General features: G+C 50.9%; 1 protein-coding gene across 6 annotated transcripts in view; it reads right to left on the reverse strand.

Moving 5' to 3' along the window:
- Nucleotides 1–1,174: 1,174 nt before the first annotated feature.
- PSTPIP1 (proline-serine-threonine phosphatase interacting protein 1) overlaps nt 1,175–26,898 on the reverse strand; it is a 38,775-nt gene continuing 13,051 nt past the window's right edge. Inside the window, exons 2-15 of one of the 6 annotated variants that reach the window (XM_045848657.1) lie at nt 24,806–24,906; nt 24,316–24,390; nt 16,060–16,094; nt 15,730–15,836; nt 13,365–13,427; nt 12,730–12,828; nt 11,734–11,779; nt 10,641–10,720; nt 9,937–10,035; nt 8,806–8,902; nt 8,210–8,300; nt 2,904–2,959; nt 2,570–2,694; nt 1,175–1,477 (exon numbers count right to left, since the gene is read on the reverse strand). In XM_045848657.1, the coding sequence (XP_045704613.1) occupies nt 1,346–1,477; nt 2,570–2,694; nt 2,904–2,959; nt 8,210–8,300; nt 8,806–8,902; nt 9,937–10,035; nt 10,641–10,720; nt 11,734–11,779; nt 12,730–12,828; nt 13,365–13,427; nt 15,730–15,836; nt 16,060–16,094; nt 24,316–24,390; nt 24,806–24,906 (1,206 nt within the window). In that variant the 3' untranslated portion in view covers nt 1,175–1,345. Of the gene's footprint in view, nt 1,478–2,569; nt 2,704–2,903; nt 2,960–8,209; nt 8,301–8,805; nt 8,903–9,936; nt 10,036–10,640; nt 10,721–11,733; nt 11,780–12,729; nt 12,900–13,364; nt 13,428–15,729; nt 15,837–16,059; nt 16,095–24,315; nt 24,391–24,805; nt 24,907–26,898 lie in introns of all 6 variants that reach the window. The other 5 variants (XM_045848656.1, XM_045848658.1, XM_045848659.1 and 2 more) reach the window with 5 other exon arrangements.

The raw sequence follows: 26,898 nt of genomic DNA on the forward strand, positions 1-26,898 counted from the left end.
AGGCAGGCATGGAAAGGAACCCCTTTACTCTGTTGGAAAAGATTTCCTATTTCCTTGGCTTACCTCAGATTACCTGTCCCAGAACCCCCGGACTGTTCTGCACATCCTGTGTCATCATGGACTTTCTGGGCTGTTTGGTCCCCTTTACTGGGCCAAGAGCTCCTTGAGTAAAGCAAAGAACTGAGGCTTTACTTATCTTGCTTTTATATGGGGTGGGCCCCAAAGGTTTATGAATGAACAAGCAAAGTAATTTACAGTCTCAGAGAAAGATGCTCTACAGAGGATAATAACACCCTCAACAGTGTCTTTCAAGGTGTGCTTGGTAGAGGAGAACTCGTGTCTCCCACCCACCCACCCACCCACCCCTTCATTACTCTGGCCCTGAGCTGGGCAGGCTGCTGTGTTGTGCTTTGGAGTGCTGGGGCGTCCACAGGTGAGTGTAGGAGGCCTAGGACTTAGGAGCTACCTGTTCCTCAGGCTCTCTCCCTACACCACTCCTAAAGTCTTAGGCATGGATGGATCCAAACATGACTGGAGCAGGGCCTTGGCCAACAGGAGAAGTTATGTTTTCAGGGCCTGGGTCCAAAGAGAGAAAGTCCTGAGAGCATCAAGAACCAAAGGGAACATGGCCACCTCTGTGCCCCTGAGCACAGGCTCTGAGTCCCTGCCTAGGCAGGATTTGCCATGTTTGACAAGGGGCAGCACAGGCAATACTGGCTTCCTTGGGGCCCCTGGGTCAGGGAGTGCAGTAAGGATCACTTGACCTATAAACCTCTAAGCCTGTCTTCTCTGATTCCCCACCATGCCCCCCCCCCCCCCGCCACTCCTCGTGGGCCTGCCTCCTCCTTGTACTAACCCACCTGCGTAGCCCTGATGATCTTCTCTTCCTTGTGTCCTGTCTGATACTAGCTGTCGGAGCCCCTGCTGACCCCAAGGATCCTGGTTTCCTCCACCCATTTTTCTGAACTCCTCGCCCCTCTTCCCTGACCCCTATGATGCCCCATTTGTGTGAGTATTAATGTGTCTCCCATGCAGTTGCAGTTTCCAGGGAACCGTCAGGGCTCCTCTTCATCCCCAGCCAACCCTGGCAGAGTGTCACTGCATGTGGGCAACTCTGCCGTCCCAGACTCACCCCCCTCACTCCTTTGCCTCCTCCAAATTGAGCACTTAGGCCTAGGAAGAAGAATGCATGCCTTTATTTCCTGTAGGAGAGGCTGCTGTGGGAACAGCCAGCATTAATGAGTTTGGAGGGCCGGCTTGGTCTTGGGGCCCCAGCCTTGCAGTGATAGAGACACTGCTGGTCCAATAGACAGGGCAGGTCCAGGTGGGGGCTCTTGCCCCTTCCTCAGAGCTTCTCCAGATAGGAGCCAGGGACGAAGCCACGCTGTCCGTTCCGTTCCACTGTCCACCAGCCGTCCTCACCTTCCAGGAGGACCTCCAGAATGTCCCCCGCAGAGATGTCCAGCTCGTCAGAATTCTTGGTAACAGAATAAAAGTGCATCAAGCTGGAGGGGTCTGATGGGAGGGTCTGGTTGGGCAAACCTCCACCTCAAGCCATAAATTTGAGCTTTTGTCTTCCAGGTGGGCTGAGTCAGCTGAGACATGCCTATCCTGGGGCTGCGAGACAAGTTCTCTCCCTCTGGGCTGGGGCAGCCCTTGGAGACAGGATGTGGGACATGGGACTTGGCCTCCTGTCCAACTCCCTCGGTTTCTCATCATAGGCCTCCCACAAACCCAGGCTTTTTCCCTGCTTCCTGCTTCACCTCCCTGCTATCCCGTTTCCCACTCTGCTTCAGGCACACAGCACCTTAGCAAGTCAGGGCCAGGTGTGTTCACCATGCCCTTGCTCAAGGGGTGCCCTCACTCTAGGCCTACACAGCCTCCCCTCTGCTGATGAGCTCCCTTGAGCTTCCTTAGCTCTGCTAGCCCCTGTCACGAACACACATTCCTCCTGGACTTTCTCCCCCATCAGGAATTGGGCTTTGGGCATCAGTGCAGTTGGTCTTGCAGCCCACCAGCCCTGAGCGGGTGCTTGGCCTCATACTAGATGGATGTGAGTCTTGCTCTGCATCCCTTACCTCAAAGCAAGGAGCAGCTTGGACTTCACAGGCATCTTGGCACAACTGCCCTGTGATTCCCTGACTCCTCCACTCCTCCTGGACCTCAGGAAACAACCCAGCACAGTTGAGGGGCTGATTCTGGCTGTAGGTTGTTCTTGGCACCTATGGCCATGGAGAATAGAGCCCTAACCTGAGGGTGCAGAGCTTGACCCTTGGACCATTTCTGTAGGTAGCCCAAGCTCTTGTCAGCCTGCCTGCTTGTGTGCACATGGACACACATGGCACACACAATGCCCATGCCTGCCTGGGTACCACATGTGTGCATGTGAACAGATTCAGGGAGGCACAAGCCCCAGTACCCCATTCATCAATATTCACTCTGATACAGATCACCTCCTAAGTGCTGGGCATTGTTCTAAGGGCACACACACACGGGGCATGTGCCTACACATGAACACACTTGGGCATCGCGGTGCCCTCCTGAGAGAAGAGAAAGGCAAGAACCTCACCTGGGCTCTGTAGTCATAGAGTGCCCTGTAGTCCCGGGCTGGCAGGCTGAGGGGTCCTGGTGCCTCCTGCACTGCGACAGCGGCGTAGACTCCCTCATTCTGATTGGGGGTGGAAGTCAGGGTGTCTGTGGAGGCTGAGAGCAGAGTGAGGCCTGGAGCCCACCCCTTTCATAGGACATTGGTCCCTAGAGGCCCCCCTACTTGAAATGTCCCCCACACTTGGCTTCGTCTTTCTTCCCCCAGCAGTTGGAGGAGGGCTGGCCTGTGCATGTAAAAGTTCTTCACCCCAGGGTCTCCCCAGTTGTTTGGAGGCCTCCACATCACACCCAGTTACCTGCAGATGCTGCCAAGGATATGGTCTTGGGACTTCCATGCAGCAGCCCAGAGAACCTGAGGATGGAAGAAAGCAGGTAGGTCCTACAGGAGGGGATGAGGCAGGGAGTCTTCAGAGCTCTGGTGCTGGGGCTGCTCCCAGCTTCCTGGCACAGGTGTGATTTGTGGGGTGCCCTTCAGGCATGAAGGTTCCCCAAGGGTGATCCTAGTGGCCCTCTCAGCCCCTGACCCCAGCAAGTTCTTGGTCCACTCTCCTCCAGTGGGCAATGAGTGGGCCCTCAGACGTGGATCCACTTTCCACTGGGCTAGTCACCTGCTGGGCCCAGTCAGCCTGCTGCCCTGAGAGCCGCACCCCCCCATGCCCTCCATACCAGGCTTGCCTAGCTACTCCCCAACCACATGAAGCAGCAATACCCACTGTACACGTGAGCTCAGGAGGCAGTGCTGAGCTAATCCACCCTCCTCCTGTGCCTGGGTCAGGCCTGGCCTGAGCTGGAGTCGTGAAAGGTTCAGTAAATAAAAACAAAACCGGAACAAGAGGCAAGAACCAGGGCCACCCCATGAAGCCAACAGTGCTAAAGGCTAAATAAGTAGAAGCTGCTGCTGCTTACCAGCCTCAGGAAAGGCTGCCTGTAGGGTCAAGTCTTGAAAGGCTTAGCTTTAACTGGCAGAGACTGGGGTGGCATGGCCAGTGAATGGGAGCGGGGATTCAAAGGTACAGAGTAGGGACTGGACAGAGGAGGAGTTTGGGGAGTGGAGGCAGATTAATCAGGTGTAGCACCACGGCCTCCCTCCCTCCCCAACCCCTCCCACACAGGGTTTGTGGAGCAATGGCCTGGGAGTGGACACGCATGTCCACCTGGCACATGACATGGCCTTTTGCTAACACAGTTGGAGGGGGTTGGGGGGCCAGGGTTAAAGCTAGCAAGGTGGTAGCTGGGAGGAGCAGAGCTCCTTGTGGCTGGTGTGTGCCCTGCCTCACTGCCTTGTTTCCCTGGAGTTGTCTACACTTGCAACTCCCATTCCTTCCTTCACTCACTTCCCAGTCCCTGCCCCCTGCCCTCTCTGCTCTGCTGGGTACCTGGCTGGCCCAGACAGCCATCCCTTCCACCCTCTCCCTCCTCTACACAGCGGGACCTCTCTTTCTTTTATCTTCATGGGGCACTCCTTTCCGTCCATTTTTTAAATTTTTATTCATTTTTTAGTTACAGTTGACATACAATATTGGGTTCAGGTGTACAACATAGTAATTAGATGTATACCTTATAAAGTGATCACCCTGATAAATCTAGTACCCATCTGACATCGTACATAGTTATTACAGTATTATTGACTATATTCTCTATGCTGTATTTTACATCTCTGGTGACTATTTTTATAACTGACAATTTGTACTTAATTCCTTCACTTTTTTTCCACTTACCCCGCCCCCACCAAACCCTCCTTCCATCAGGCAACCATCAATTCGTTCTCTGTATCTATGAGTTTGTTTCTGTTTTGTTTGTTCTTTTATTTTGTTCTTTAGATTCCACATATAAGTAAAACCATATGGTATTTGTCTTTTTCTGGCTGACTGATTTCATTTAGCATAGGTCCATTGCACATGGCAAGAGTTCATTCTTTTTATGGCCAAGTAATATTTATTGTTTACAGGTACCACATCTTCATCCAGTTATCTATTGATGGACACTTGGGCCGCTTCCAAATCTTGACTGCAGTGAACATAGGGGTACATATATCTTTTGAAATTGTTGTTTTGTATTTCTTTAGGTAAGTACCCAGAAGTGGAATTCCTGGACTGTATGAGAGCTCTATTTTTAGTGTTTTGAGAAAACTCCATGCTGTTTTCCACAATGGCTGTACCAATCTGCATTCCCACCCGCAGTCCACAAAGGTTCCTTTTCTCCACATCCTCACCAACATTCTGACAAGTGTGAGGTGATATCTCATTGTGGTTTTAATTTGCATTTCTCTGATGATTAGAACATTGACCATCTTTTGGCCACCTGTTTGACCTCTGGAGAAATGTCTGTATGTGTACACTGCCTATTTTTAAATCAGAAATTTTTTAAGTTTATTTATTTATTTCTTAATATTCAGCCAAGGATATGTTTTTTAAATTGATTTTAGAGAGGAAGGAAGAGAAATTGCAAGAAAGAGAAACATCAGTGTGAGAGGGAATCATTGGTTGGTTGTCACTTTATGTGCCCCACCAGGAACTGAACCCACAATTTTTTGGTGTATGGGATGATGCATCCACCAACTGAGCCAGCCACCTAGTAGAGCAGATTGTTTGTATTTTATGTTGAACTGTATGGGTTCTTTATATATTTTGGATAGTAACCTCTTATTGGATGTATCATTTACAAACATCCTCTCCCAATTCAATAGATTGTCTTTTCCTTTTGTTGATGGTTTCCTTTATGGTACAAAAGCTTTTAAGTCTTATGTAGTTACATTTGTTTATTTTTCTTTTTGTTTCCCTTGCCTGGGGAGACATAGTCAAAAAATATTGCTAAGACAAAGGGTTTATTGCCTATGTTTTGTTTTAGGAGTTTTATGATTTCAGGTTTTACCTTTAAGTCTTTATGTTGAGCTTATTCTTGTATATGGTATAAAAAGGTGGTCTAATTTCATTTTTTTGCATCTATCTGTGCAGTTTTCCCACCACCACTTATTGAATAGATGGTGTGTACCCCATTGTATATTCTTGCCTCATTTGTCATAGATTAATTGACCATATAGGTGTGGGTTTATTTTTGGGCTCTCTATTCTGTTCCATTGACTTATGTGTCTTTTTTTTTAATGCCAATAGCACTCTGGTTTGATTACTATAGCCTTGTAGTATAGAGTGCTGTAAGGTAGTGTGATATTCCAACTTAGTTCTTCTTTCTCAAGATTGCTGTGGCTATTTGAGAAATAGCCACTTGCTCCACATAAATTTATGGACATTTTATTCTAGTTCTGTAAAAAATGTCATTGGTATTTTGATAGGGATTGCACTGAATCTGTAGATTGCTTTGGTTAGTATGGACATTTTAACAATGCTGATTCTTCTTATCCAGGAGCACAGTATATCCTTCCATTTATTTGCGTTTTCTTCATTTTCTTTCTTTAATGTCATAGTTTTCTTAGTAAAGATCTTTTACCTCCTTGGTTAAATTTATTCCTAGGTATTTTATTCTTTTTGGTGCAATTGTGTATAGATTTTTAAAGAAATTTCTCTTTCATCATTGGTGTACAAAAATGCATACAATTTCTGAATATTAATAATTTTGTATCCTGCTACTTTACTGAATCCACTCATTAGTTCTAATCCACTAATTAGTTCCTCAGTTTGTTGGTGGAATCTTTAGGGTTCTCTAGATAGTATCATGTTACTCTGCAAATAATGACAGTTTTACTTCCTTCTTTCCAATTTGGATGCCTTTTATTTATTCTTGTCTGATTGTTGTGGGCAGGACTTCCAAAACTATATTCAATAATAGTTGTGAGTGGGCATCCTTTTCTTGTTCCCTTTCTATCTTTTTTGACACTGTCTCAGGTGAGCTCTTTCATCCAGTTGTTTAAATGACCCCCTGGGATGGGATGCAGGTCCTCCCTGGGGGTTCAAAGAGGCCTGGGTCCCCCAATATTCTGGTAACATTGTGAGGGTATGAATGTCCTTTTCCTGAGGTCACTGCTTTCTCGAAGTTCTCAGGGAAGTGGGTTGTGCTCTGTGCTCTGAACTTCAGTGGTTCTCATGAGCCTCTGCTTCCCTGAGGCATCCCCCTGGGAGGTCCTGTGGGCTCCTGAGGTCTTGGAAATGAGCACTTCTCAGAGGGCTGGGAGCTCCATTGACCCCCCCCACACACACACACTCCACCATTTCCCTTGTCTACCTCCCAAAGGCAGGGCCTGCTCTGCACAAGGTTGGATAGAGAGGAGATCATGGGGGCTTCACAGTGGGGTGGGGCACAGGCACCATGTGAAACCCACAGATGCATCTAGAAGCTCATAGATAGGGTATCCAGGCCCCTCCAGGACCTGTCTACTGGTGCCCTCCCTGAGCAGGCTAAGACACTCTCATTTGGCTGTCATCATCACACATGGTCTAAAGCAGTAGAGTTCTTTTGTTTTGAGTCTCACCTCAGTTTGCACTCATGGACCCTGCCTAGAGAAGATGAGTGACTTGTTCAGGTAACACACTGAGGCATCGGATCCTACCACAGCTAGGCCAGGGAAGGGCTCCTGAAGAGCCTGGAGAATTTTCCAAGAATACTGGTTATGGGGCCTGCTCCTATGTCTTGGTCTTGCACCAGCAGGAGGGTGTCACCACTGCAGCCTGAGTGTCCAGGGTGCCAACCCAGGCTAGCAGCAGCAGGTTCCAAGAGGCAGGAAGCCAGCCTGAGGCATCCCTAGAGCTCTCAGCATTCACAAATGAATAAGTGGGGTGTGATTATTTGTTTGATACCTGGGTCCCCTTGGGCTGAGGGCTCATGAAACCAAGTTGAGCTTGCCTTGTCCACAAAGAGTGCCCAGCATCTGAACACAGTACCAAGAACATAGTGGATGATTAATAAATACATACACAAGGTCTGCCCAGAAAAAGTACAGCCATTACTAATATAATAAGAATGGTTTGTGCAATGTTGGTGTAACCTAGTAGCGAAGGAGAATGGACTAGAATGTGCATACATGAACAATAATGACTGTAAAAAATGTTTTACAGTCAGTGGAGGCGGTAGATGCTGTTCAGTGAGCATGTGTACTGTGTGGCTGTTGCATTTAAAATGACTAAGCAAGTAGAGCAATGAATCTGCATCAAATTTTGCATTAAGCTTGAACATTCAGAAGGCCACAGCTATGGGCAACTGGTGATAGGCAGCTTCATCATGATAACGCGCCTGCTCATTCATCCTGTCTTGTGCAGAGTTTTTTTGCAAAACATCAAATCACCCAGGTGATTCAACCCTGCTACAGCCCAGATTGGGCACCCTGCAACTTCTGGCTTTTCTCAAAACTAAAATAACCTTTAAAATGGAAGAGATTTCAGACCATCGGTGAGATTCAGGAAAATATGATGGGTCAACTGATGGCAACTGGGAGAGCTGTGTGAGGTCCCATGGTGCCTACTTTGAAGGGGACTCAGGTGTCATTATCCTGTGGACATTGTTTCTTATATCTCGTATCTTCCTCAATAAATGTCTCTATTTTTCATGTTACATGGCTTCTGGACAGACCTCATAGATCAGTCAGTTGCAGGACAAGAGGCTGGACCTGCTTCCTGCCCCCCACCCCACCTCTACATCCTGGTAGGTGTCTTACTTTTTTATCATGCCACAGGACGGTTGTGTGCCAGGGCTACCAGGTGATAGGGTGACCTCCCGATCGTAGTAGTTCTGGTAGGGCACTGGAGCTGTGGAGAGAAAGCCTGTGAGGCCCAGCATGGCTGAGAGAAGGGCAGGAAGGACCTCTGCCACCTGATACCCCAACTTGTCCCCATCCAGAAACACAGACTGGGAACCCACTTTCCCATTTTGGCGCTGGCCCACACTTGTAGGTGGGAAGTGGGCTTCCCTCACTTCCATGATAGACCCCACTGTGGGCACCACTGAGACCAAATATTCTGGACTCACAATTTAGTGGGACCAAACAGGCTAAAGTGGGGGCTCTGAGGAGGCTCTATACCTCCACTCCCTCTTCCGGGTATTACAGTGCTATTAAGCTCTGCTCATCCTCTGCCTCAGGGAATGACACTGTTCTTAGCTCCTCCCTGGAATCTGGCCACATCTCCTCCACCCAGAGGGGATCTGTGAGCCATACCAGCCCTGGTAGTTGAGGTTCAGAGAACCAGGGCCAGGCCTCCTTGGAACAGACAGGTCTAGACCCAGAGGCCATGCTGCCTGCAGGCCAGGCCTTACCTGGGGGCTCAGTGCCTGTGCTCTTGGCCTGGATGAAGCCATTGATGTCGGCCTCCACTCTGCAGCCTTCCAGACTCACCCGCACCTCCTCGTAGAGCTGCAGGTGGGGAAGAAAAGAGGCGGAGGGACCAGGCCTCACCCTAGTGCCCACCCTCATCAAGGCCCTGTCTCTCTATGACTTTGAACTCTGGCCAGGGTATTCCACCACACCAGCCTCCTCACAGGCCTCGTGGGTATAGCTCAGTGCCTGTGTTCAGGGAAGTCTTAGGGTATAACTTCCCCAGGCCTTCCAGAGGGGTCAGAACCCTGGCCTACAGCATCTCCTGGTTCCCGAACACTTCCTATACACAAGATCCTGTACAAGGGACTTAAACCTCACTCCTGTTCTCTGCAGTAGACACTATTTGCTTTATTTTATAGATGAGGAAACTTGGAGAAAGAAAGTCACTTGCCCAATATCACAAAACAAGAATTCAGTGCAGCTGGGCTTTGTTCCAGTATGACAGGGCCCAGAGCCCACCCTTCTTCCTCTGCCACAAGGAAGCCACAGGTGGGTTCAAGCCATTTGGGTGGGAGAACCCAAAACACTACAACCCATGAGTGGAGAGGTCAGGCAAATAACAGCAGTGAGCACCAGGGAGTCAGGGCTGCCTCAAGACAGTTCATGGCTCTGGGGCTACATGAACAGAGGTCAAACCCTGGCAAGGAGGTAGTGGCCCCTCTACCACTACCTGGGTCCTACCCAGCCTAACCACCCAGCATGTAGAGCTAGCTCAGTAAGGAGTCTAGGGGACCTAGGAGGGGCTGGACCTCAGCTCCTGCAAATGCTAGGCCTGGAGCACAGCAGCCCAGAGTCCTCCGGCCTCTGCAGACCTCCGAGGGGCTGTGTCCACCTATCTCCCTGACCCTGGCAGAACCAAGACCAACCAGTCTTCCAGGCAGAGAGACCACAGTTCTGTGCCATACTGAACTCCCTGTCCTTGGGGCCCTTGGGCCAGAGGATGAGGCCTGAGGTATTTGTTGATAGACTCACGTGGACTGGGGCCATGCTGTTGCCCAGAAGCTGCTGTCTCTTTATCTGCCTCCTCTACTAGCTCACTCCGTACCCCTCCCTGCCCTTCATCCCCTGACCTCATCATCCTTGACACACTGCATGGAGAGCTGGTTGCAGTGCACCCACAGTGAGTTTCGGAGGATGGTCAGCCTGTCAAACTCTTGCAGCTGGAAGGCCTGGGTTGTGGAGAGGGGAGGGAGATAAGAGGTGAGAAGGGAGCTGCAGAGCCAGGCCAGGCTAGGCCCGACTCACAGCTCAGCTAGGGCTGACAAACCAGACCCCTTCTGCTGAAAGCCAAGTCTAAGGGAAAGACTCTTGCTGGGGGTTCCCACCCCCAATCTGTGCCAGCACAGGCTTCTGGGAAGGAGGTTGAGTTGCTTGTGGGGTTCCTGCCCCCACCCTCCCTCCAAGGCTCACCACACACTGGAAAAGCCCTAGGAGGGCACTGTGAGAACAGTCCTGAGGCCTGTTTCCCAGCTCCTGTTCCCCAGTAGGGCCCAAAGAAGCTATGGTTTTGCCTGAGCCTCAGTTTTGGCTTCAACCAAAAGGAATGAAGGATACCTGCCTGAAACAAAGAGGTTTAGGGCACAAAGCCAGACATCGAGCTCTCTGGGGGCGGGAATCCAGTCCGGACTGGGGAGTGAGTGCATAAGTGGGTGAATGAGGGAATGAGGTCTTCCCACCACCCCACTGCCTTATTTCCCCCCATGAAGCAGCTGGAGCAGGGAAGACAATCTTTCCTATTTTACAGCTGGGGAAACTGAGGCCCAGGATTACTTACCTCACAGGTGGTCCGGTGCTCCTGCTCCCACTCACCCCGCACCTTCTCCAAGTGCTCAATGTTCTGCCTGTACACTCGCTCTGGAAGAACAGGTGGCCCTCAGGGAGATCAGCATCATAGACACCTGTCTCCACTGCCCGCACCTTTGCTCCTTCAGTCTCCTTGCTCAGAGCTCCCTCTTTCCCAGAGAGACCTGCTCCGGCTGCTTGCTTCTCATTTAGACACTTGTCAGGGTCACCCACTGTGGTACTGTTCCTTTTGGGGTAACTCTTAGCTCCCTACTGTGCTCTAAGTTGCCCAAGTCCGGAGTAGTGGCTATATACCCAAGGTCAGAGTCCAGGCCTCTCGCCATCCTGAGTCCCACCCATCACTTTCCAGGTGCAAAACTGAGGGCAGCACTAAAGGGTGGTAGAGGGGAGCATGGTAGCTGTTGGGCTGGGGACCCAGCAGGCTTGGCTGTGACCTCTGTCCTCAGAAGTCTTGGGTTCTCATGCTCTTTAGCCATGGGAACAGCTGTATCCTAGGAGAGGCAGAGTGGAATGGAGACCCTTTCCAGGAGAAGGGAGTAGAGCAAGCTTTCTGTCTTAAGAAGTATAGAAGTATGCTGGCAGAGACGAGGAGTGTTGAAGGTGAAGGACAGAGGAGATGGGCCCAGAGAAGGCTGAGAGAGAGAGAGAGATGAATGGGTCTGTCTGCCATGATGGTGGTTGTGTAAGTCCCAGGCTGTAGAGCCAGATGACCTGGGTTGGATGCAGTCAACACCACTTATTGATGGTGATCGTAGGGAAGTTACTTAACCTCTCTGTGCCTCAGTTTCATCGTCTGGTAAAAAGGAGGATAGCAATAACAGTCACCTCATAGGATTGTTGTGCAGATTAGTTGAAACATGCAAACCACCAAGAGTAGTCTTGGCAAATGAGAGAACATGAATGTTTTTACTTTACTTGCATAAGTATGGGAATGAGAGTGACAGGCTTGTGACTCTGTGTGGTCAGGTGTGAGTGTATATGTCCCCAGGGTAGGAAAGTGTGCAGTTGGGGGAAGGCCTGTCCAGTCTACCATCCAGGTCTGAGAAGGCGGGTGGGCCACGTACCTGCCTCCATGGCGGAGTCCTTGCACTGCTTGGCTTTGTTCTGGCTCTGAGGAGGAAAATGGAAAGGAGTGCTGAGTCCTTACCCTGGAGACCACTGCCCCAAGCTTAGAGCTCCCGGCCTCTCTGGGTGACTCTGAAGTGCCTCTGTCACACCCCTCCCTGATTACCCAGGGGGACACTCAGGAGCCAACTGCGGGCAAGTACTGTTATTTACTCTAGCTTCACCCCACAAAGGAACACAATAAGAAAGTTTTTCCAATAAAAAAACTTCCAATAAAAAAAATCCAGAAACTTGCAGCCCATGCAGGAACACATGAAAACTAGGTGTCAGTACCTAGACCAGGGGCCAGGACCTGGGCCTTATGTGGGCTGCTGAACTTCCTGTTTGGGACTTGGCCACTGGCTCCCAACTTGCTGCCCCTAACTGACCCTTGGGCCTCTGCCCTTTATGGGCCTCGGCTTTCCTCTGGATGCAAGGGACAAAACGTGTCAAGGCCCTCGTGGCTCTGACACTCCCACCCTGCTCTGCAGTTAAGAGCAGTCAAGAGCTTGGGCTCTGGATGACCTAGGTTTGGATCCTTTCTCTGTTCCTCCCTGGCCCTGAGACCTTGGACAAGTCACTCACCATCACTGGGCCTCGGTTTCCTTTCTGTGACATGAGCTCACTGAGCCCCACTCCAAGGGTTGTGTGAGAGTTAGCATCTGCTCATTGTCCCATGAGCTCTGGGCCTGGGCTACAGAGGGCCTGCTCTGAGGAATGGGTCCTTGGGTGCAGCCTGGAGATGGCAAAGGTGATCAGGCCAACCCTGTCAGTTCATGCCCTGAGATTCTAGGAAACCCATTTCACAGGAGGAGTATGAGGTTCAGGGAGGGGTGGGCAGCTAGTATGTCCTAGAAGCAGACCTTGCCTGGGGGTGTCTACGGTACCCCTTCCCTGCCTTACCTGCCCTGCCCCAGCCCTGGGTAATAGCATATGGCCTCAGTGGCCCCACACACCTTTTCCACCTGCTTCTGTTGGCCATTGGAGCTAATGCGCTCGAAGGCTTGCTCGGCATCGTCAGCGTCCCGGCACTTCTGCTCATATGTCTTCTTAGACTGGGGGGTGTGGAGGTGTGTGACTTGCGGGGGCCCAGAGTGAGACTCCTTGAGCCCAACCTCCCTTCTTTCTGTTGGGGAATGTGGATGGAGTGGGGACCTCCTCGCCAGGGACCGGGATATGGAGGTGCAGAATGGGGAAGGAAAAGGAGTCTTACTCCCAGGCCCCTTTCCATTGGGGATATAGTAGCCCTGCCCAAGGCCCCAGCCTCTTCAGAGAAGAGGTCACATTAAACTACCAGCTAGTCCCTGAAAATACCATCATCCTCAAGATGCTGGCCTCTTGTGCAGGCTTGTTCTCCTCACCCAGTGTCCTAGGGGACACAGCTTAGGGGTCCCTTTTCCCTCCACTCTGGGAGTCTGCAGCTGACAGCATCACCCTGTGGGCCACTGTCTGGGCCCTGATCATGTGACAGGCCAGTGTGCATGTAGCTGGGTAAAGATCTGAGGCCATCCCTGTCCCAGATGCCCATCCCAGGTCTTCTGGGGCCCACACCTTGTCTGCCTCCCTCAAGGCCTAAGAGCCTTGCACCCACCTCCATGGCCTTCTTGTAGAGTGACAGCTTGCTCTTCTGGACACGGTCCATGACAGCCTCGTACTGCAGGGGACATAAGGCTCTTAGAGGGGGGCTTTGGCTTCTAGACACTCCCCTAGGCCAAGAGGATGGGGCTTCCCTGGGATAAGGTATGGCATCCCCCTGGCTCTGAAGTCGGGTAGCAACAAGATGCCTTCCCTCTCTCACACCTTGCTCTTTCACAATTACTCTCAGAACAGAAAGCTAGAGAAGCCCAGGGCATGTATATGCCCATTGTGTCCTCTCATTGGCTGCAGCCTTCAGCCAGGACTTGGCCTCTAGCCAGAGAATATCCAATGTATGTGTGTATACACGCACAGAGTCCTTATTCAGGCCTCTGTACCCACTCACAGCTGTCACACATTGTGTACTCACTTAGACACATGCATGCACACAAAGTTCCACATGATATAACACACACTCGGAAGTACACATTAACCACCCCCCATGCACCCACTGCTCCCACTAGAACACACAGGTCTTCACATGCACACTCCCAGGGCACCCATAGACACCATGCACAAGTATACACAAGCACACTGCCATGTTCCCTGTGTACAGCCACCAGCCTATTCACACAGGTGAACACACACACTCTAAACTTAGTTACAGCCCCATGCAGGTACACAGGCAGGACCTTCACCTCTCTCCCAGGCTCTTTGTTTAGATGTAGAGGATGACACTCAGCCTAGACAGAGTTTGGGTATAAGCTATGAGAGCAACTGAAAATGAGATGACCCTCATGTTGGGGCTGAAGCTAGTTTGTGCATGGGGTCACAGTAAGGCTCGTGCCAGGGGAGAGACCTCAGACAAGCCACCTGGTCACTCACAAACACACACATGCTCACAGGTGTGCACATGTGTGCCCACATTCTCCCTCACACACATACACATATACATAGACATGCTCAGGCAGGCTTCCCCATACACTATATCACTGCTCTCCACTTGTGAGGGTGCTGGCCAGTCTTGGGAAGGTGTTCTGTCCAAAGCAGCTTTTGCAGATGTACAGTCCCACTGGCCGCAGGAGAGCTTAAAATAGCCAGCCTGGGGCATCACTGTCTAAGCAGGTGATTGCACACTCTACAGACAAGTCCCTGCTTACAGAGGTCATCTCCTGCAGCACCTTGAGGCTGGGCAGGCTTCTGGAGCCAGCTTTGGGGACCCACTGTCTGCTTAGCAAGCCAAATTTAGAATCTTGAAAGCCTGGGACCCTGGTCAGATGGGCAAACAGAGAATGCAGCCACACTGAATTTCTGTGGTCAGAACCACTAATTGGAGCCAGTGCCTTGTCTCTTAAGGTTGATAGGAGCCTGGTTCTGGCCTAGGTCCTCAAAGCTTAGGAAGTAGACATAAGTGTCCCATCTTTTAACTGAGGCATAGTGAGACAAGGACATGCAATGAGCCCAGCCTTGCCCTGGCAATGAGCTGGCATCTTCTTCTCCTTCACAGCTCAGTTGCACGGACTTTTCCATTTTCAATTCTTTGGATGTTTTACAAGTATCCTTCCTCTCCAAGTAAGAAGTGTTTCTGTCTGTTGGCCTCTCCCTCCTTGTCCAGGACACCACCCTCACCTCTAAAACCCTAGAGGCTAAGTATGTATCCACACCTGACGCTTGTGCCCCCCCCCCCCCGCCTACAGTGGGCCAAATACTCAGCCAGTCAGTCTCAGACTTGGGATGGGGCTCTAGGACAGAGGTCACAAAGCCCACCTCCTACCCTACCACTGCAGCTTCCCTGATACATAGCCTTCAATCTCTGCTTGCACAGCTCCCATGATGGGAGCCCCACTTCCTTTCCATACAGTTCCTTTATCTAAAGACAGTTATGTCCTACACATGGGTGGGACATATCTTTGGATGGTGAGGTAAGCACACTATACTCCTTGCGGGCTCTCTTTGCCTATTCAGCCTTGGGCAGAGTGGTCAGTGACTGACTCTTGGTCTGCCTTTCTCCAGCACAAACAGCCTGGATCCTTGGGCTCTGGACCAGTTTTTGGTGACTCCCCAATTTAGTTTGCTTTCTTTGGATAACCCCAAGCTGTCACTGCCCCTCTGCAGTCTGCTGTGGTAGGGTGGTTAACAAGAGTTAACCCCTCTTCTTAGCATGGGGCAGCTTTGGGGAAAGACCCCCAGGGGGGCTCCCAGGCCTGTGAGCTGAGCCCTTCCCTTCCTTCAAATTACCATCACCCTCAAGCCTGGGAGGCTGCCCCCAAGCCACCATGGGCTCCGTCAGGAGGGCCCATCTGCCACCACCTCTGCAGTGAAGGTGGCCACCTCCCACTTGGGATCTTGATGATGGGGGAGCACCCCAGCACCCGCCTCACCTTTTTCCTCTGCTCCTTCTGCCTTTCTCGGAACTCCTCGAGGCTGCGGAGCTCCTCACGCAGGGCCAGGGCCAGTTGTATGTGGGAGCTACCAACATCCTCGATTTCTGAGGGCAGAGTATGGACGTTGGCCTCGTGTACCAGACCCAGTGGGCCTTTCACTCACACATTCACTCCACCTAGGCCAGCCTCAATTCCAAATCCTCCACTAGTGCCAAAGGCCTGTATGTGGCCTGAAGTCCCACTTGGAGTGAATCCGTCCACCTCTGTCTATGTTCCCAGAAGGTCCTGTCACCCTGCAGCCTGGGGTAAGGGATAGTTGGGACTTACGCTGCTTCAGGGAGTCAAAGGAGGCCCTCAGGGAGCTGGAAAACAAGAGGTCAGGGTCAGCAGGAGGACAGCACAGTGGAACTTAAAGTCTCACCTTGCCCTCTGGGACTTTTATTTTGGCAGGAAGGCCCTGGGTCACTCATACACACTTACCTAGACTCAGGGGAGCTGGGATTTCTAAAAGGCAAATCTTTCTTTGGAAATTTTAAAACAATCAAACCTCCCCACTGTGGTAGAATGATCCTGGCTTCTGCATGTCCTCAGGGCTCCTTATCTCCATCCTAGGAGCCCTTCCCCTGGTTGAGGTTAGGAGAAGGCTGGGTTCAGACCTGGATTTAGGCAGGTGGCCTGGAAGATATTTTTGCAGAAACTGAATGGAAGGGGGGCAAGCATGGAAGGGTTGCAGGAGGAAGAAAATGTGGGAGTCTTAGGACAAGGAGAACAGGGTGTACAGTCAAGGATAGTGAGAGGCTATCCCTGGCCCCTGGCTGGGGTGGCTGGCTAGACAGTGGTGACTCCTCTGAGGGGCACTCAGGAGGGAAGATGGGGAGTTGAGCTTATGGTGTGTTGAGCTTGGGTGCCTGACTCATGCATGAGGCAGCAAGGTGGCCATTCTGGAGCAGAGATGCAGCACTGTGTGCTCCAGGGTGAGCCTCAAGGAGTGCAGGAAGGGAGAGGCTGGCATTTGGCATAGAGATAGGGGGAAGGGCACCCTTGGCAGGGTTGCCAGATGGAGCAAATAAAAATACAGGTCACTAAATTTGAATTTTAGATTAAACAACTAATACTTTTTGAGTATAAGCATGCCCCATTAATATTTGGACATACATCAAAAAAACATTTGTTGGTTATCCAAAATCCACATTTAACTGGGCATTCTGTATTTTATCTGGCAGCCTGCCAAGGGGTCTCTTCTCCGGAGCCACAGACCAAGTTGAGGCCTGAGCAAAGGTGTTGGAGCCCATCCAGGACCCAGTCTTGTCTGCTGACAGGTAATGGGGTACCAGGAGGCAGAGTGCTCTTTGGGTCAGTAACAGGACCTGTGGGAAGAGTTCCTTTCCCCAGCTCATCAGCTCTCGGGGACAGAGGCCTCTCAGAGGGTGAGCTCCAGGTCCTGTGCAGGACAGAGGTGATTTGGAATCCCTGCGGGGGAGACCATCAGGACCTGGGCAGGGGCTCCTGTCTAGACTCCCACATGCAGACCCTGAGCCAGACAGCTTGGGTTCAGTCCAGGCTCTGCCACTCACTATGTGTGTGACCTTGGGCAAGTTATTTACTGTGTCTCAATTCCCCTTTTGTAAAATGGAAATGATAATAGCGCAAACAGGATGGTTGTGAGGATTAAATGAATTATCCGCATAAAGTATCTCTGTCGGAACCTGGTGGTTGTTGTGCAACTCTTTCCTGAGCCCATATCTGCACATCCCACTAGGCCTGGGGGTCCTCTGGACCCCTGAACCAGACCTGAGCTGTACTTCTTCCAGTGTCTCACCTAAGAGCTTGACCATTCTCAGGGATAAAATTAACTGCCTGTGTTTGCAGCCAAGGAGGCAAAATCCACTGTGGCTCTCGACTCCCTAGGATGCCTGAGGAGCCGCAGTGAGTGGAGGCCAATAGGGAAATAAAACACGGACAGGCTTGCTATGGCCACACAGAGGCAGCAGCGACGCGTTCTGTCGCTGGAAGTTGCTGCCACTGCCCTGGGCCTTGCAGTCTCTCCGAGGTTGTCTAGGCCCCTCACAGCTTGTCTGCGGAGCAGAGTGCCCGCCCCCTGGTGGCCACAGGGCCGCATAGCGTCTGCTAGGGACTACCCTAGGCTCCAGCCCTCTTGCTTGTATCTCCTAGCAATCCGTGCAAGGCAGGCTTCCAGGGGACTTTTTCCTCCCATTGGACAATTAGGGAAACTGAAGCCAAGCTGGAGTAACAACCTGGCAGACCCACAGGGATCCAGGCCTAGAGGAGAACTGCGAGGATTTAGTTAGTGCCAGACTCCTTGCCCTAAACTAAGTGGATTTCCAAGTGTGGTCAGCAACCAGCAGCATCAGTGTCATCTGGGAGTTTGTTGAAAATGCAGACTCTCAAGCTCACGCGGGTCCTGAAGCAGAAACTAACCAGTGCCCAGCAAACTGTATTAGCTTCTGTCTGCTAATGTCCACTCAGATGTGCAGACTGCTGGCCTTAATTATTCCATCCTCACAACTCTGCTCTTTTACAGATGAGAAATATCAGGGTCAGAGAATTGAAGAAACTGACCCAGGCCACACTACTAGTGAGAGATTGTGCTGGGTGAGACTGGTCAATGCTGCCCTCCGCTTCTGGCCAGAGGAAGGAGAAGATCGACTGCAGCACTGCCCTGGTTGGGGAGTGCTGGGACTCTTCTCTAACAGAATTAACACCTTGCCAGCAGTTATATCTCCAGTTTCTTTCCCTCTGCACACACTCGTTTCCTGCCTCTATCTCCCCTTTCATGGTTAGAGCTTCTCTAGGCTCAGCATGGCCTCTTCTCCCCACCCCAGCTCTTACCCATACTACCTGTGGACTCCCAACTCCTTTAAGACCATATCCTTGGGATCTGCACATCCACTGCCTCATCCTCACCTCCTGGATCTAACATTTCACAGACACCTTAAACTCAGAGTGTACAAAACTGGACTCAATGCCCCACAAACCTGCCCCTCTTGCAGGGCTCCCCTATCAGCAAAGGCACCATCATCTGCCTGGCTATCCACATCAGAATGCAAGTGCTGACCTTGGCTCTACCTTCTCCCTCTTCCTATACTGCCTTCTTTTTTACCTTCTAAATCTCCTGTCCATCTCTCACTGCCACCACCCTAGTTCCTGCCCCATCACACCCATCCTTCCAGCTCCCCCCCTGTTAGCCCTGTTCTCTGCCACCCCCAGCCCCCCGCCCCCTGGCCATCTACTAGTGTCTCCTCTATGCTATGTTCCTTCTTGCCTCAGGCCCTTTGCATGTGCTAAGTTCCTATATGCAGCATCTTTGCCTAGCTTCTTCTGCCCCTTCTGAACACTTCTCCCTGTTGTCACCTTGGGCTGATTCATTGAGTGTCTGTCACCTCACTGAACTGTGAGCCCACTAAACAGGGGCAATGCCTGGTGCTTTGGTCTTCTTCCTATTGTTCCCAGGCTTATAGCTCAGAGCAACAAACTCAGCACTGATGAATACCAAGGCCTTTCTCAACTCCAAACCCACCTGTGTCCCTCTCTTCATTGCCCTCCCTCCCAGGCTTGCAGGAGCATGTGGCCCTTCTGTCCACCCCTACTGGATGCTTAAAACCCCTTCCTGAGTCCACAGCACTGCCAGGTGGATATTCAATTTCTGCACCCATCCTGGGACAGTCCTGATGGCGACAAAGTCCATGCTCACCTTGGGCTCTCATTTGCCCCACAAGCTTCCTGGGCCTTGGGGGCTGCACAGATGAAGGTGCTGGCTGTGCCTGGGACAGCCAGAGAGTGCAGGTTCCAACTACTCCAGGTCAGCCACCTGCTCACCTCTGGGCTGCAGACCTTCCTGCCCCAGCCCTATTCTAAGTACTGACACCATCAGGCCATCACAGTTCCACTCACACAACAGGACACAGGGTGCTGCTTCTCTCTCTTGGCCCCAGATTTTTAAGGAAGTAGCCTCAGCTGATGAGAAGAGGACCTCAACTTTTCCCGGAACAGAGGCAGTCCACTGTGGGTCAGCACAGGCTCTCCTCAAGGGAGTGGCCTTAAATTCTGATATTGTGGAGGACTTGGGGACCATTTGAAGTCTTTCTCTGCCCCATGAGACCTAGTAAAGATGGTTTCTCCTATCCTTTCTATCATTCCCAGGGTTTCCCTCCTTGCCATTCAGAAAAACTGTTACCAAATTCTCCTTGTGCTCTCCTCTGTTGTATCTCCATTGAATGTCAAGGACAGGGACCCCATGCAGACCTCTACCCTCTGCTGTCAGTTGCTGATGTCCTTGTGTATATCTTGTCCAGTTGCCTGATTAGACTTGGCTTTCAAGACTCTCAGCCTGAAATTCTGTGCTCAAATGCAGCCTATATTTCCAGTATAAATATGTTCTTTTGTACCCTCCCCAACATGTGGCATACACCATCTCAGGTCCCTGCTTTGGCCCCCTACCTCCTGCCCACCTGCTTGCCAGGAGGCTGCTGCCTCCCAGCTGACAGGAGTGGCTCCTCTCAATTCCCTGTGCTGGAGGCTGGGCCTGCAGGAAACTGGTGTCAGAGGACTCCTTCTGGTAACAGGGCTGTCTGTCTCCTTGCAACATCCTCAGTGATATATTCACTCTCTGAGCTCAGAGGAAGAGAAACTATTACTCTCCCTGCCGCCCCCGCCCCTCCCCCCAAAACTCTCTTCCAATAGGAAAACCTCAGCATTTTAGGATATGGCAAGTGGGGTTAAGATTGGGTCATGAGGGTACAATTACAAATTTAGTTCCATCCCCCTTTGGGGCTGCCCTTGTTTGAGGTAACCACAGAGGGGCTTACAGGAAATTGGCCCCTGCCCTGCCCACCTTGCTTCCCCTTCATTTCCCAAACCCCCACCCTGTGCAGCTTCTATGAACACATGCCCAGCCCCCCAGGATGAGCAAGAGGGGAAGGAGGTGACAGCTTTTGGGGGAGGTGATATTTCAGCCAGAGCTTGAAGCACAGGTAGGACTTGGAAAGGGAGAAATGGGGGGCAAGAGTCAATCAGGGGCCTGGAGTTTGGAAGGGAGAGTCGAGGTGAGCTTTCTGCAGGGCTGGATATGTAGTCTAAGCAACAGTGATACACCCCTGTGCCTTCCTAATGTTATCTTTAAAGTTCATGGAGAAGGCCTGTGGGGATATCTTCAGTGTGGAGACCAGGTCTTAAATTTGTGCATTCTCTGTTGCCACTGATAGGTGGATGTTTGCTGAGTTAATGTGTGAAGGAGGTGGATGAGAAAAATCATTTCAAGATGGGGATGATCTCCCTTTAATGTATGTGGCTGAGCCTCCAGCCCCCAGTGAAGTTTCTGGCCAGTGTGAAGTCAGGGCTGATGCAGAAATGTTACGTCATCAGGTAGCAGAGGCAAGGGAGGCCAGTGAGCTCTGCCCTTTTGGTTTTCACTGGGCTATTTCTGGGGTTACTTAACCCCCTGGTTTTGTGTTTCTTGTTTGCCCCCACCCAGCCTGTCTGCCTGCCCTCCAAAGGGCTGAGAATGAGCTTTCTGTGGGACCTGGGGATCTTGGCCATGAGGAGGCTGGGGGCTCCCCACACCAGGAGATGGGCCCTGCAGGAGAAAGTGCCAGCTCCCATGCTAAATAGTCAGGCTAATGTTCCCAGAGGGGCCAATCCTAAACATCCTAACAAGTGCCTACCACATAGAAGTGACCCAGGCTATCATTCATTATTCCCACAAAGGGCCCTCCAAGTTGGCGTGGGAATGGAGTGATCTGGTCTAAGACAAAACTGACAGGCAAAGCTGGAGTATGTGGAAGAGCTTCCCGAAGGAGATAGGCATAAGAGGTCACCAAATGTAGGGAGGAGGAAATCACCCTCAATGTGCTAGACATTGGCTTCAGGGTGGTGGGGCCCTTTAAATTCCCCTGACTCAGTGTAGGGTGTGGCATATAGTAGGGGCTCCATATGTGCTTGCTGAATAAATGGATGGGTGATGGGTGGTTGGCCCACAGTTAAAGAAAGGAATAACTGAATGGTCTCACTAACCCTAGTACATGCTGCATGGGTTACAGCAGCAACACTTATTGTGTGCCGAGAGCTGCATGGAACATGGTTCTAAAGGAGACAGCCAGTGAGCTGAGATGGTGCCACTCCTGCCTCTGTCACTCCATGGCTCTGAATGTACCCTCCACTTCCCCATCTTCAGCTTTTGTCCATGTCAGTCCTCTGGCAGAAGGGTATCTTCCCTCTATTTCTGGCTCTCCCAGGAGATGAGTTCCCCTCTCCACCCCACTCTGCCCTGCTCTTTGGTTGCCCCAGGTGGATGGGGCGCTTGAGGCAGTGCTGGTTCACACACAGGACTCCCGGCCTGCTCTGGAATCTCCATGCTGGGCTGTAGAGGTCCCTGCAGGCTTTGTTTCTGCCTTTCCTGCTTCAGGTTAGGCATACACAGCCCAGGCTCTGGTTCCTCTCTCTGGACAGCAAGACAAACCCAGACTCTGCTCCCCACCCAGCCCGTGGCTCCCACATTGGATGAAGGCTGTCAGTCCAGGGGCTCAGAGTCTCCAGCCTTCTGGGCCAGAGGGGCTTGGACCCAAAGGCAATGGTCAAGGCTGCCTAGTCAGGTTCCTCAGCTCCAAGTTAAGCAGAGTGACCCCAATTGGTTGATATATACACAGGCCTCCATGTTAAACATTCTCACAGGTTGGTGCCTGCTCAACATTGTGACTGCCAAGAGCAAATCTTGAGGGTGACTGTCCCCTTTTAAAGTTGAGAAACCCAGGACTCAGAGAGGGGAAATGACCATCCCAGGTCACACAGTAAATACAGCAAGGCAGACCCTGCCCCACTCAGTCTCCTGTGACCATGCAGGGGATCAGGGCTGCTCAGAATGTTGCCCTGGACACTTCATAGTTTTAAAAACAGAACAAGATATTGTACACCTCCTCACCCTTCCCACTGCCCCTGTGGCTCCACTCCCAGTTTATGCTGTTTCGTAGTGGCTTCTCCTTCCCTATTTTTAGTCCTCTCTGACTCACAGCCCCTTAGCCTAGGCTTCCATCATGACCCTGCCCAGAGCACCCTCTCCCACTTCCTGCAGGAGGTCATCTCTTTCTGGTAAAGTGTTTCTCTTACAGCTGGTCTAAGACAGCAGGAGGCAGGCAGGGGCTCTTCCCTGATCATGCTCCTGCAACTGGGGCAGACAAAGAAGAGCCCCAACAGACTCCATTCATTTCTCACCATGTCCTGAGCCCTCCTCTGCACTGAGCCTGCACCCAGGTTTGGCCCTGCCCATGGAAGACCCTCAACCCATGTTCCTGTTGATCTGCACAATAGTCCACTGGAATGGGCAGATGAGAACCAAATTCAGGCAGGTTAAGTGACTTACCCATTGTCACACAGCTCACAAAAGCTGTGTGGGGACTAGAACTCCTGAATTCATACCCTGCATTCTTGCTCTTTGGTCCAATGCATGGGCTGGTCATTCATCTGCCTTGGCTCATACCCCTTTAAAAACTTCCTTTACCTCTTCCCATATTTTCTCAGGCTCCAGGTTGGAAGCCAGAACCAGCCAGGGTCCCCTGGGTTTTTAGAAGACCTAGAGAGTGTTCAGGGCACTGAAATGAGGGGACTTGTTTCCAGGTTTTGGAGTTGACATGTTTTGGGGCCACTTTCTTTGGGCAGAGTCAGAGAATCAATAGGCTTGACCTCCAGGGTAGCAGGGGTAAGAGTTAGGGGTTATTATGGCAGCTGCAGGCTGGGGTCAAGTCTTGGGACTCCTGGGTAGGAGGCGAAAGACTCTTCAGAGCCCTTTTAGAACCTGGACTCTAACACCTTGGTCTGCCTCTCAGGCTGGCTCAGTCTTCACCCAGGGGGAGAGTCCACACCTTCCCAAGGCAGCCACTGCACTTCACTGTTGGAAAGTTCCCCTTCAGCCCTCCTCAACTGTCACTCCCCACCTGCTCCCTACCCAGCAGCCTGCACACAGATACAGGCCCCTGGGCTCTAGATGCCGGGCTGCTCCACAGCAGCAACTGCCTTTACTGTCTCTCCTCCCAGCCTGGTTGGAGCTGAGCCCCTGGACTCCTTTAATCTTTTGAGGAAGGTTGCATTATTATCCAGTCTCACTAATGAGGAAACAGAGGCATGAGAGTGACAGTGACCTGCCCAAGATCACATAGCTGATGGGTGAGGAGCTGGTACTAGAATTCAAGTGTGTCCTCACCTGGCAGCCTGGGCAGAGCCAACATTGCAGGGGGCTCGGCAGTGAGTGGAGGGCCTGACACTAGCCTCTCAGGGCTCTCAGGACCTTGGGAGAGGCTGTCCATATTATATGGGCTGTACTGCAAGTGCCTGGGGTCAGTGGCCTCTGGCCCCCTGCCTGGGGCCTTTCTGCCACTCAGATTACTGGAGTTTCTCCCATACACAGAACCTGACCTCTCAATACTGGAGAGTTGTCCTCTAGGCACCCCTACCTTGGGAGCCATCCAGACCCTCCCTGGCCCTCCCCAGCCCTCCCGAGTCCATCCTAAATTCTGTCTAAATGTCCAGGAAGTACTTTGCAAAGGGAGAGGGTGCCCAGGGCCTGGGACCCCTTACTTGATCTCCGTCTGGCCGCCTGCTTTCCGGGCAATCTGCACCAGCTCCTTCCCATAGCGCTCCTCCGCTTGGGCCCTGCACAAACAAAGCAGGGCACTGTGTATCTTCCAGTTCTGCTGGCTGTGGCTTCCTCAGATGTCTGCAGGTCCCTCAAAAGTCTGTGACAGGACCCAGGAAGCCACCCTCTCAGCATCTAGGGGGACAGGCTGACCCTTCAGGCTCTTCTTTAAGAAAGTTAAGCCCCCAGCCCTTCCTTTAAATAAACGTTGGCCAAATACAGGTACATTTGACAGTACACCAGATTATTTGCTCACTTCGGGGGTGGGGGCACATCTGGGGAAATATAGCAGAGCCACACTCATGACTTTTTAAAGCAAGGGTTGCTTTGACAGTAGGTTGGCTGGGATGAGCAGCCTCAGCCACTTCTCAGAGCTGGGGGGGACAGTGGCCTCCCTTTCTTGCCTGCCTCATCCACCCTGTGGGTGCTTACCTCTGCCTCAGCAGTTCCTCCACGTCCTTGCACATCTTCCTGCCATCCAGCAGCCGCTGCAGCAGCACCTCATAGCCTGTGTGGGCTGTGAAGTCCCTGCACTGTCACACAGGGCAAAAGGATGTGTGAGAACCACACTGGGGAGTGCTGGCTGGGGGCACAACCTGGCAAGTACCCTTCTGGCCACCTCTCCAACTGCCTCCATCTCTCTTATTCAAAGGCAAGCTCTTAAGATTCAGAAACCTAGTTCTGGCCAAGATGGAGGCGTAGGTAGAAACCCTTCAGTTCCTCACACAACCAAAATGTGGATAACAACCAACCTAAAATTAATAAACAACCAGAAGCCCCAGAAAATCAAACTGCATGGAACTCTGACAACCAAGGAATTGAAGAAAAAAATCAACCAGACCAGTAAGGCAGCAGACTGTGGGGGCCTGGCAGGCTCAGAAAACCTGAGGCAAGACAGTGGACTAGGCAGGCGGTGCTGGTTGAAGGTGAAACTGAGCCTCAGAGTTGAGTGTGGACCACAAAGGTTCCTGCAGTGGGAGAAACTCCCAGTCTCACACGAGGGTTCGTTGGAAAGTGCACTGGAGATGAGCAGGCGAGCTGCACTGTTCCCTCTCTGGCCCCTCCCCCATAGGAAGCATCACAGTGCAGCAAGGAGGGTTGCCCTGCTCTGGTGAATACCTAAGGTCCCGCCCCCTTACAACTTAACAGGTATGCCAAGACAAAGAAATATGGCCCAAATGAAAGAACAGAGCAAAACTTCAAAGAGAACTAAGTGATGAGGAGATAGCCAACCTATCTGATGGAGAATTTAAAGCTCTGGTAATCAAAATGCTTACAGATCTGATTGAGCTTGGTCGAAAAATGAAAAAAACAAAAAAAAAACAAATGAAAGATACTGAAAATGAAACAAAATATTCAGGGAACCAACAATGACAGGAAGGAAACCAGGATTCAAAGCAACAATTTGGAACAAAAGGAAAAAATAAACATCCAACTGGAACAGAATGAAGAAATAAGAATTCAAAAAAGTGAAGAGAGACTTATGAAACTCTGGGACAACCTGAAACGTTCCAATATCTGAATTATAGGGGTACCAGAAGGAGAAGAACAATGGTAAGAAATTGAAAACTTATTTGTACAAATAATGAAGGAAAACTTCCCCAATCTGGTGAAGGAAATAGACTTCCAGGAAGTCCAAGGAAGCCCAGAAAGTCCCAAAGAGGAACACACAAAGGCACATCATTATCAAGTTACCCAAGATTAAAGATAAGGAGAGAATCTTAAAAGCAACAAGAGAAAAGGAGACAGTTACCTAGAAAGGAGTTCCCATAAAGCTATCAGCTCATTTCTCAAACTTTGCAGGCAAGAAGAGGCTGAAGGAAGTATTCCAAGTCATGAAAGGCAAGGACCTGCATCCCAGATTGCTCTATCCAGCAAAGCTTTCATTTAGAATGGAAGGGCAGATAAAATGCTTCTCAGATAAGGTCAAGGTAAAGGAGTTCATCATCACCAAGCCATTATTATATGAAAGGTTAAAGGACTTATCTAAGAAAAAGAAGATAAAAAATATGAACAATAAAATGACAACAAACTCACAACTATCAACAAGTGAACCTAAAAGAAAAGAAAGACAATGAAAACAAAAACTAAGCAAACAACTAGAATAGAAACAGAATCAGAGAAATGGAGATCACATGGAGGGATTTCAGTGGGGAAGGGGAAGGGAGGAATGGGAGAGAAAGGTACAGGGAAGAAGAAACATAATTAGTAGGCCTAAAATAGATGGGGAGAGGTCAAAAATAGTATAGGAAACAGAGAAGTCAAAGAACTTATATGTACAATCCATGGACATGAACTAAGGGGGGGAATGCTGGAGGGTTGGGGGGGCACAGGGTGGAAGGGGGATAAAGGGGGCAAATTGAGAAAACTAATAGCATAATCAATAAAAAACACTTTAAAAAAAGATTCAGAAACCTGCCTTCACACAGGCACACAGGAGGTCCCTCACATCCCATCAGTGGAGGTACCAGGTTCATAAGTGAGACCTACTGGGCATCAGAGTTTACAGTCCAGAAGATATCAAC

This window comes from Phyllostomus hastatus, unplaced genomic scaffold (assembly GCF_019186645.2).
Source record: "Phyllostomus hastatus isolate PE091 unplaced genomic scaffold, TTU_PhHast_1.1 phas_contig_62, whole genome shotgun sequence".
Taxonomy (NCBI): Eukaryota; Metazoa; Chordata; class Mammalia; order Chiroptera; family Phyllostomidae; genus Phyllostomus; species Phyllostomus hastatus.